Source organism: Leptonychotes weddellii, chromosome 4 (assembly GCF_054177405.1).
Source record: "Leptonychotes weddellii isolate Sample4059 chromosome 4, ASM5417740v2, whole genome shotgun sequence".
Taxonomy (NCBI): domain Eukaryota; kingdom Metazoa; phylum Chordata; class Mammalia; order Carnivora; family Phocidae; genus Leptonychotes; species Leptonychotes weddellii.
Window position 1 is genome coordinate 169,630,375 of NC_138372.1, and position 9,986 is coordinate 169,640,360.

Sequence of the window (9,986 nt, forward strand, 5' to 3'; positions counted from 1 at the left end):
AAAACGGAAGCATCTTCTGTCGTCAGCCCCGTGCACCCCACTCCTAGCTTTTGTCCAAGTGAGAGGAAACCTCTGTCCCCACGAAGACCTGGATGTGAACGTTCATAGCAACGTCACTCTGAGAGCTCAGGCCCGGGAACGTGCCAGCTGGCCGTCCAGGTGCGCGGATGGACCATCCACACGGTGGCCGCACCTCTTGGTGGTCGGACAGCCGAGCTCGGGGCAGCAGTAGGAGCAAAAGACCGAGACGCCCTGGAGCAGGGCTGCATCTCTGAATCCTGTTGGATTCCATTTTACTGAAATCTGGAAAATGTGGGCTGATGTGTAGTGTTGGGGGGGATCTCAGTTTGAGCGGTCACGAGGGCAGTGGGGCCCTGAACCCAGGCAAGGGGCCCAGACCCAGACAGCAAGCCCCGAACCCAGGCAGTGGGACCCCAAACACAGGCAGTAGGGCCCAGATCCAGGCAGTAGGACCAAGGTAAGTTTACCTACCTCGGGTTGACCCCGTCCAGGTGAGCTCAGCAGCGCCCTTGGCCAGCCTCCCCAGGGTGGAGATGGTACGTGTGTTTGTATGTCTGTCTGACCACTTGGGCTGGGTGCCAGAAAGAGCACCCAAGCCTTCTGTCCTACGCTCCCACTCAGGACCCCCCAGGAGCGTCCCTCCCTTCTAGGGCTGCAGAGAGGGTGCCTGGGGAGGCTTGTGTCTCCTCTGAAGGTGAGGAGTGACAGTGGCATTTCAGGCCTCGTGGACGTTGCCAAGACTGGCCCCGGGTGACAAGCCCCAGAAACTGGGGGCCTGTGTGGCCGGGCGGCCTCCTCCCCACCTCCTGTACCCCGGATAGCACAGACACAACCACGCGGGTTTTCAGGCATTTATTCCTATGCAAGTAGAAAAACAAACGGAAACGGAACAGAATTAATGTCAAATCAGAAGGGGTCAGAACGCCTTCTGTCTGCTGCTTTCCTGCTGCTCAGGGAAGTACATCTTCCTGTCTTGGGGGAGGGAGCCCCCAGACCTTCGGAGGCAGGCTCAGCCCAGGGTGTCCCAACCTCCCCTTCATGGCGCCCGTGGGAGGGGCTGCGGAGTCCCCCGGGCAGGGAGAGGAAGGGACCCCGGAGGCGTGGAAGTCCCCCGGGAAAGGGATGGGGGCCCCTGCCCGCGGGAGGTCACAGGCTGGGGGCCACGAGGAGGGCGAGGAGGCCGAGGGCCAGCACCAGGCGGAGGGCAGCGCCGGGGAGCAGGGTGCGGGCGGGCGCGCGGCTCTGCAGACTCCAGTTGCACAAGTCGTCCTGACAGCACAGGGTGGTGGCCGCCCCGCTGCTCACCTGGCCCCGCAGGGTGTTCGTGGGCGTGCACGACTCCACGCAGTCCTTCTCCACCAGGTTCCCCCTCAGGGGCTCCACTGGCAACACGTGGGCGTGGTCAGGCTGGGCAGCGGCTTCTGACCCCCCACAGCCCACGCAGCCGGCCTCCGTGGCACCCCGAGTCCCTGCTCCGGCCCCCATCGCCACCGCGACCCACTCGTCACCGACACCCTCCCACCAGCCTTCCGGCCATGGTCCCCTGAGCCCCGGGGCACCTGGACAGAGCTGCGCCCCGGCCCCGCGCCCCCGGATCACTCACTCTTGGTACTGGTCCGACAGTAGCGCGCGCTGGCCGGGCAGTTCTGGGCTTTCTCACAGTTGCTGGAGCTGGAGCAGACGTGACAGCGGAGAGCACGGGCTGGGGGGGACGAGGGACACAGGGAGGCCTGGGGTCGCTGTCTGGACGCTGCCCTCTGCCACCCCTGCCCTAGACCGACCGGGCCCTGCAGGGGCTCCTGTCCTGCGCACAACCTCCGGACAAGTCGGGAGGCGACAGTCCTGGACGGCTGGGACCGTGGGACCCCTCGTGCCTGTTGGCGGCTGGTCTTTCCCAGGGGCGGGGGGGGCTCCTCAGGACAGCTCCCCGCCTCTCTCCCCCGTCTGCGTGTCGGGTCCCGGCCGCTGATTCTGAGATATTTGAAGTCTGATTCCACTAAGCTAAGATGTGGGTTCATTTGGTTTTAAATTCGTTTTTTTTTTTTACATTTAATTTATTTATTTGACAGAGAGAGAGAGAGAGAGATCACAAGTAGGCAGGCAGAGGCAGAGGGAGAAGCAGGCTCCCCGCGGAGCAGGGAGCCCGATGCGGGACTCGATCCCAGGACCCTGGGATCATGACCTGAGCCGAAGGCAGACGCTTAACCGACTGAGCCACCCAGGCGCCCCTGGTTTTAAATTCTGAGTCTAGCATCCCGGGAGTCCAGGATGCTCCGAGCCTAAAGGCCAGTACTGCCAGCCTCCCGTCCCACAGGTCCCAGCTGCCCACCCCACCCCAGGCCCTCACCCACCTGGCCCGGCGGCCACTGCCAGAGCAACGAGGAGCAGCAGGGCTGTCTTCATCTTGGGGCGTCTCTGGGAGCAGTGGGGCCCCTCCTCTCTGGAGGCCTTATAGCTGGGACAGGTGCTGGTGGGAGGGGTGAAGGTGGGCAGCCAGCCAGGGGGTGGCATTCCATCTGCCCCGCCCTGGCTGGCCCACACCCACCAGCTCGGCGCCCGGCTGTCCCAGCCACGGCCACCTGGAGGGACCTCGGCCCCTGGCTGCCTACCCCCCAGGGCAGGGGTCTGCCCTCCCCCATCTCCGGGCTATGTACAGAAGCCTCAGCTGACTCTGCAGCTCACTGCCTGTCTCCCTCTCTCTGGCTCTCTGTCCGACCCTAGATCACTTTGTCTCGGACCTTCCACTCCTTCCCTTGCACCCCCCACCCTCAGATAAGGTCAGCAGAGTCACAAGCCTAAGCAGCTGCCCTGTGGGTGCCCAGGGCTGTGCCCACGGGGCTAGCAAGGCAGGAGTAGGCGCTGGCCCTGCCTTCCTGGGCTCGGGGCTCAGGACTGCTAGGTCCGCCCATGGAGCCCTGGGACAAGGACCCCCACGGAAGCAGGGCATCTTGCTGAGATGTCAGGATGTCAGGGTAGTGAGGAGAGGAAGAGGCCATCCTGGGGGCGGGCGGGCAGGCAGCAGGCCAAGCATGTGGATGTGCCTGCAGAGAGGTGAGCGCCGGACCAGGTGCATCTGGGAGAGGGGCAGGGGCAGGGCTGATGGGGGAGAGAAGGGTGTGGAGGCAGAGACTCAAGGGAAACTGAGGGCCCCTGTGTCTCCACCAGCTCTGCCTTGGACGCCTCCCCTCCAGGACTCTGTCCACCGTGTTCCGGCCCCCGGCCGTCCTGGAGGGGCACCAGTCTTCATCCTGCTTTGGGACCAGGCGTCTCCATCTCCTGCTCTGGTCCCTGAGGGCAGTGAGCTCTTCCAGACCAGGGGCGGTGGGTGCTGGGTAGAGCCCCCCAACTTCACCGTCTCACAGTACCCGTGGCGGGGGGAGACTTGGCCCCTAAGCCCAGGCACTGCCCTCCCTTCCCCGAAGGTTTCCCTGTCCGCTCACTGGCCCCAGGACCTTCCTGCTGCTCTACTGTGCCCGGCGGACCCCGCTGGGTTGTGGGGGTGCCTACAGAGGCCTCCCGCTGACCCTGTCCTCGCAGACCACGCTGACTGTGATGGTGAGTCGGGCCAGAGCACAGAGCTCAGAACTGGAGGGGCAGGGCCTGCTGCAGGGAGGGTGGCCCTGGGCTGGAGGGAGGGCAGAGGGCAGAGCCAGCCTACAGCTCTTGGGAGCACTGTGGGCTCAGGCCGGGGAGCTCTGGGAGCCCTTGGCCCTTCCTCCTGGCATGGCCTGGACAAGCCAGCTCCTGAGCCAGGCCTCACCTGGGCGAGGTGGGCTGCCTCATGCTGCCTGACACTCTGGGCCGCCCTCCCTAAGGATGTTACTGGACCTGGTGAGACCCGGCCAGAGGTGCAGGGCTGGTGTGGCGTTCCTTCCAGGACCCTGGCGGGGCAGGGAGGGTGCAAGCAGGAGCCCCTGAGGCAGCCCCACATCAGCATCCTGCGCCTGTCCCATGGCTGGTCCCAGGCTCCCTGGGTCTTATTTAGGGTAGCTGGGGTCTCTCTTGACAAGGCAGTTAATATGGGGGACCTGTGCCCTCACCCAGAGAGAGGAAGTCACTCCAAGCTCTGAGGCCTGGAATTCATCAGGCACAGCCCTTCATGGGCAGGTGAAAGGAGGATGCCCTAGAGGCCTCGGGAAGCAGGACGTAGGGCTCGGTGACAGAGTGGTGACTGGCATGGGGTGGGGGGTGGGAATGACAGGTGGGGAGGGGTGACTCACTGAGGCCAGGGGGCATGGAAGCCACCAGGAAAACGGGTTTGGGACATTGGATTTCCCATAGGGCCTGGTAGAGCTAAGGGGTCCAGGGGTGTCGGGCAGACCAGGAGTGGAAGTCTGGTGTGAGGCTGCTGGGCAGCAGGCTCCCCTCACTGGGGCTGGAGGGCACCCCTGCAGCCCTGGCCCATCCTCATGGGGCACCTGAGGCTTCACTGGCCGTGTGCCCTGCAGGCAGGGACAGACACCTACTGAAGCAGAGGTGGCAGCCAGGTTCTGGTTCCATGGGAAGAAAGCCTTGTCTCTGACAGGACTGCCAGTGAGGGCCTGGGCTGCCCACCTAGATGTGAGCTGCCTGTCCCGGGGGCTTCCTAGCAGGACCATCAACAGCAGCCTCAGACACAGTTTACTTGTGCGAGAAAGTGGGCGATTTCCATGGCAGGAGCTCTCGGAGAACTGGGAGTCATCGGAACAGTGCAGTCGTGGAGGGCTTCCTGAAGTGGTGACCTGATTGCCCTGATCTTGGAGGCAGATATCAGGGGAGAGAGGAGCCGTCATGGCTCCTTAAGTTGGCCCCTTCCAACATCCTTTTACTGGTGAGGAAGTGAGGTTCTGAGGGGGCCCCGCTGGCGCCAGCCCCTGACACTTCCACATCACGTGGCCTGTCCTCCTGTCCCCCCTCACCCTCTGGAGAAAGCTGCCACTGTCCAGCACCCAAGCCCTCTCACCCAGTCCCTGGAGCCAGCTGGGTCCCTGGGCATGACGGTGCCAGCAGAATGTTGGCAGCGGAAACAAGGTCTAGAGGAGGTCTTGGGGGGCACAGGGTCGGGAGTACTAGCACCCCCACCCCTCAGCCCTCCTCCTTCCTGAACTCAGCGGCTGGAAGCCAGGCGCCAGGACAAGCCCAGACCTCTGCTGCCTCCTGCTTTCCCTGCTCACGCTCCCCCAACCCCCGCCCTCCTTTCCACTGCTCCCCAGGGGCTCGGGCTTGGAGTGGGGGAGGGGCCAGAATCAAGGCCTGGGGTCCAACACAGGGAAGCGCCTGGCCCGGCGCAGACAGTGGCCAATCCAGACTTTCTGAAAATGCAGCCTAGGGGGTTCCCGGGCCTTGCCTTGGGCTGAGGGTGGGCACCAGGATGGGCAAGTCGGGTTCCCTCCCTGGAGGCGCCCCCACACCTTGGGGCCCGCAGACAAGGCTTCTTCAGTTTCCAGGTGCATCATGGGCGAGAGCTGGCCGGCCGCACGCAGGGAGGCACCGCACCTGCCCGCTCGCTCGCTCATTTAGCAGCACCCGCCATGGACCACGCACTCAGGGCATGACAGAGACAGACAGGAGAGACAGGGCCAGCCCTCGGGACCCCCAGATGAGCTGGGGAGGCGGGGCACAGACAAGTGGACCCCATGTGAGAGGGACGATCAGGGAAGCCAAGGGATGGGGGCTCCTGAAGGATGGAGCAAGGACAGGGGGTCGGGGCCTGGGTCTGGGCCTGGGGGGCCTCGGGCATGGCACACCCCTTCTTCCCCACAGGGCTGAGGTGACTACCCCGTGAGTCAGGCTGTGGAAGGATACAGAGTCACGCTGCCCTGGGGGAGGGCTTGCCTTGTCCCTCCATTCATGGACCTGCACACACTGACAGGGCCTCCCTCAGATGACACAGAGAGGGCAGGGCCTTGCCCAGGATCACCCAGCCAGCCAGTGGGAACCAGAGCTGGGCCTGCCCTCCTTCCCCAACTCCGTCCCGGCTGGCCTGGGGCTCTTACCCCACGCCCAGGCTTCCCTACTCCTCCCTCCTGTGCAGGAGACTCACCTTTACACACAGGGCCACAGGCCTAGACACGGGTCTCTCTCACCTGCTTCCCAGGGCCTCGCATGGCCCCACCTGTCTAGATCATCCCCTGGGACCCTGGCCACCAGTGTGGGGCCTCTCTTTCCTGCTCTGCCAGAGTGCAAATCCAGGGAGCAGCCACATGGGCGGCCCTTCCCCGCCTTGGGACCTAGCCTGTTCCTCGGGAATGGCTGGATGGGAGCCCCGGGTTCCTGAAGGCCAGGAGAGACACACCGGTTCTCAGGTCTGGCAGGCAACTCCCCTGAGAGAGGCCCCACAGGATCTCTGCCTGCACCAGCAACTAGCACCAGCACCTAGCACCTAGCACCAGCACCTGGCACCTAGCCATCATCCATCCATCCACCCACTCATCCATCCATCCATCCATCATCCATCCATACTCCTTACGCGTCCTGTAGGAGATAGTTACCATGATGTCTCTCTCTCCTGTCCCCTTTTCCCTTTCTCATTTACTTGCCCACCTGCCCTGGACAAGAGAACACTGTAATTCTCAAACACTGTGGAGTGAAACCCAGTGGGGGCTCCAAGAGCCTTACACCTGCAAGTGGTTGGCAGGCAGCTCTGGGACTTGTGACACCCAAATATGCAGACATGCTCTTTTTACTTAAGATTATATAATCCGTTGGGGGTGGCTTTGGGAGGACATCATTGATCCTAACCCTTCAGAGTTTGTGTCCTGTTGGTCTGTCTGTCCATCTCTGGCCACTAGTACCTCTTACACAGAGCAGTGTAAATTCCTTTCCTTGACAATCCCTAACGCTCTCATCTGTCCCTTGTCCCTTGGGAGCAATGAATGGCCCCTTGTTGGGCCCTGCTGCTCTTTAAGCCCCACTAAAACACTGCCAGGACAAACAGATTTTTTTTAAAAAGATTTTTTTGGAAACAGCTGGTGAAGTTCTCAGATGGGGACTACTGTCCTCCCAAGTATGTGTGGGGGAGGGCTTCAATCTCGCAGTGAGACCCACATTTCAGACGTGGGCAGCTTCTTTCCAACCCTGCATTTTATAGACGAGGTTCCTGGCACTTATCAGGGTACAGGGTAATGGGAGCTGGCAGGGCTGCATCTGCATTGGCCAGGTGGCCCGGGGACGAACGGTGCGTTGTCCTCAGATGCTGAGGAGTCGCAGGTCCTGCTCCTCTGGGTCTCAGGCAGCTGCTGAGCTTTGAATCTGGAGCAGCCCAGCTCAGCCACTCCCTGCTCAGCCTGGTGGCCTCAGGGGCTTGGCTTTGGCACCCGGCCATGGTCCAGGGGGTTTGCATGTTGTTGCAACCTGCTCTGGGGGTGGGCCAGGCTCCCCAGGGCAGGGAGTGGGTCATAAGCTGGGCCTGGCAGGGAGCTCAATACCTACAGAGCTTAGGGGATCAAGGGGCTTGTGTCATCTCATCCTGGGAATATTATAAGAACGGAGAAGGGCTGCTCCTTGGGGAGCAGGGGATGCTGCGGGGAGGCCCAGGAACCCCCCAGAGCTGAGTGCAGGTCCCGGAGGCCAGCCCCGGCTGTGACCCCCAGGGCACACAGAGCCAGGACAAAAGCCACCTTGGTGCTGCCCGCAGCATGTCGGCCAAGCTCATAGCTCCGGCTGCCACCCTGCCTTCCTGCCTGTGCCCTCAGCCACTTCAGGAGGAACAGGTCAAAGCCCAAGTCCATACCCACGCCACCCCAAGGTGCTCCTCCTTGAGGCTCCAGCCCAGCTTCCCTGTCTTGCTGCCCACAAACCCTGCTCAGCGGACACGTCTGCAGCCTACCCTCGGGGTTCTCGTGGCGGGGGCCTCCCTGCAGACCCTCCAGCCCTTTCTTACCTCTGGGCCTTCGTACCTGTTGTCCTCACAGCCTTCCCAGGGTCAGGATGGCAGCCGTCACCGACCCCTCTGAGAGGCTGGCGACCCCCCAGCAGCCCACCCTCCCCACAGCCCTGGTAAGCACCAGGCCGTGCTGGTTTGTGAGGTTTGTGAGCTTGCTGGCTGTGTTCTACTGCACTGGTCCCAGCGCCCGCACGATCCTGGTGCACAGTGGGTGCTCTCTGAGTGTCTATTGATTTGATGACGTGGTGCAGCCATGGGGGCGGCGGGGGGGGAGGGCGGCGGAGGCAGAGAGAATTCAGGCTCTGGGGCAGACCACTCTGCCAGCCCAGAACTGAATCCGAAAAGCTCTTGTGCCTCAGTGTCCTCTGTAGCAAGGGAAGTTAATGTCCTCATAGGGAACCATCTGCTGGCCCCACCCCTACTTCTGAATGCAGAAGCTCCTGGAGGAGGAGGCCACGGGTCGGGTCATCGTGTGGCACCCAGTGTGGTTTTTCGTTGCGACTCGTAAGGGTGGGACCTGCCCTGGAGGGAAGGCTGGTCAGACAGGAGTCAAGAGAGGAAGTTTCCACTCCCCTTAAGAAAAGAAACCCAAGGTGGCGTCAGGGTGGCTCAGTCGTTAAGCGTCTGCCTTCGGCTCAGGTCGTGATCCAGCGTCCTAGGATCAAGCCCCGAATCGGCTCCCTGCTCGGCGGGAAGCCTGCTTCTCCCTCTCCCACTCCCCCTGCTTGTGTTCCCTCTCTCGCTGTGTCTCTCTCTGTCAGATAAATAAACAAAATCTTAAAAAAAAAATTTAAAAAAAGAAAAGAAAAGAAACCCAACCTGCCAAGGCTGGGTGGGGTGGCCCAACCCTGAACCCCAGCTTTGCTCCTGAGATGGCCACTTCACGTGGGCTCCATGCCAACCTCCCCCTGGAGCCCGGCAGGCCTGGCCATAAAGGGAAATTGTATCTGAGGCTTGGAGGAGCCCCAAGGGAAAGCTGACATCCTCGTTTTCAGCCCGGGCCCCCTCCGCCACCCGGTCTTCCAGCATCTTCCAGGGCGCAGACCGGGCCACAGCAAGTCTGCAAGCGGGCAGGCATCCTCCCACCGGCCTGCATCCCCGCACACCTGCGGAGCACCGCGCTCCCCCTGGGAATGGCTGCCACAGGACTGTCACGGGCACAGGGCACCCGCAGCAGGCCAGGCTCACAGGCACCGGGGGGTGGGGGCAGGGGCCCTGCAAGTCCAGAGAGGTGGCCGCTGGGAATGGGAAGGGCCTGTGTCCCGCCAGGGGCAGGAGGGCAAGGCTGGGCTGGGGGAGGGCGGAGGCTGAGAGGAGGACGGTGGGGAGGCTGGGCATGTTAGGTGCACATCTGCCGCTTGGTTCCCAGAACTGCGGCCCACACCGAACTAGGGAAGCGCCCGCCATCACCAGGCCCCGCGGCCCTGGGCACTTGAGCTGTGGGAGCCCAGCTCTGCCAGACAGGCCCCCCGGGGGGATGTGAGGGTCAGTGACGTGGGGGAAGGGAAAGGATTGGGGCCTGCGTGGGGAGGAGGTAGGTGGGCCAGGGCAGAGCCCCACAGTCTAGGAACAGGGAGACCCTGCGGGAGCATAGGCAAGGGGACCCATGCGGGGGTTGTGAGGAGAGGCCCTGCGTAGAGGTGAGGGAGGAGAGCTGGAGCCTCTAGAGGGCCCTGTCAGCCAACAAGAGCCCTGGGTACCCGTCAGGGCCCTGACTGGGGGTGCAGGACGGTGAGGGTGGTGGGGCACACTGCAGGGCTAGACACAGGTGCTGGGGGACCCCATGTGAGCCCTTAGGTCAAGGGGGTGGGAATGGATGCTGGCTTCTTGGATTCTGAGGAGGGTGTGCTTTTTCCTCTCTGAGTTCATGCCTGGAGAGTGCTCCCACCCTCCATGAAGTGCCCCCTGCCTGCGTCTGAAGTACACCCCCCCAGATTCAAAGTCTCAGAGAATGGGGACAGGACAGGATGTGCCACTTTATTCTCCTCTCACGAGCTCCTGGGGCGTGGGCTCTGCGCTCTGCGGGAGGCAGTGAGAACAGATGCGCGCGGCTTCCGCCCCCACAAGCGGGCAGCCAGGGGACCGGGAACAAGCGTGTCTT

General features: G+C 62.8%; 1 protein-coding gene across 2 annotated transcripts; it reads right to left on the bottom strand.

The window, feature by feature from the left end:
- Positions 1 to 859: 859 nt before the first annotated feature.
- On the bottom strand, positions 860 to 7,982 carry LY6D (lymphocyte antigen 6 family member D). Of its 2 annotated transcripts, XM_006746101.3 has the most exons (4): positions 7,883 to 7,982; positions 2,373 to 2,488; positions 1,625 to 1,723; positions 860 to 1,403 (listed from the first exon to the last, which is right to left on the bottom strand). In XM_006746101.3, the coding sequence occupies exons 2-4, from the start codon at positions 2,422 to 2,424 to the stop codon at positions 1,168 to 1,170; spliced, it is 387 nt and encodes a 128-aa protein (XP_006746164.1). In that variant the 5' UTR covers positions 2,425 to 2,488; positions 7,883 to 7,982; the 3' UTR covers positions 860 to 1,167. The 2 variants fall into 2 exon arrangements, with proteins under 2 accessions (XP_006746164.1, XP_081672771.1); XM_081816645.1 differs by lacking the exon at positions 7,883 to 7,982 and having other exon boundaries at positions 2,373 to 6,247.
- Positions 7,983 to 9,986: the final 2,004 nt, after the last annotated feature.

What these genes read in the sequence shown, in the direction of transcription:
- LY6D (XM_081816645.1), bottom strand. Translation starts at nt 2,532, where the DNA reads ATGCCACCCCCTGGCTGGCTGCCCACCTTCACCCCTCCCACCAGCACC. An exon ending in GGCAGTGGCCGCCGGGCCAG is followed by an intron (nt 1,724 to 2,372) that starts GTGGGTGAGGGC and finishes CGTCCCCCCCAG; the next exon opens with CCCGTGCTCTCCGCTGTCAC. An exon ending in CTGTCGGACCAGTACCAAGA is followed by an intron (nt 1,404 to 1,624) that starts GTGAGTGATCCG and finishes ACGTGTTGCCAG; the next exon opens with TGGAGCCCCTGAGGGGGAAC.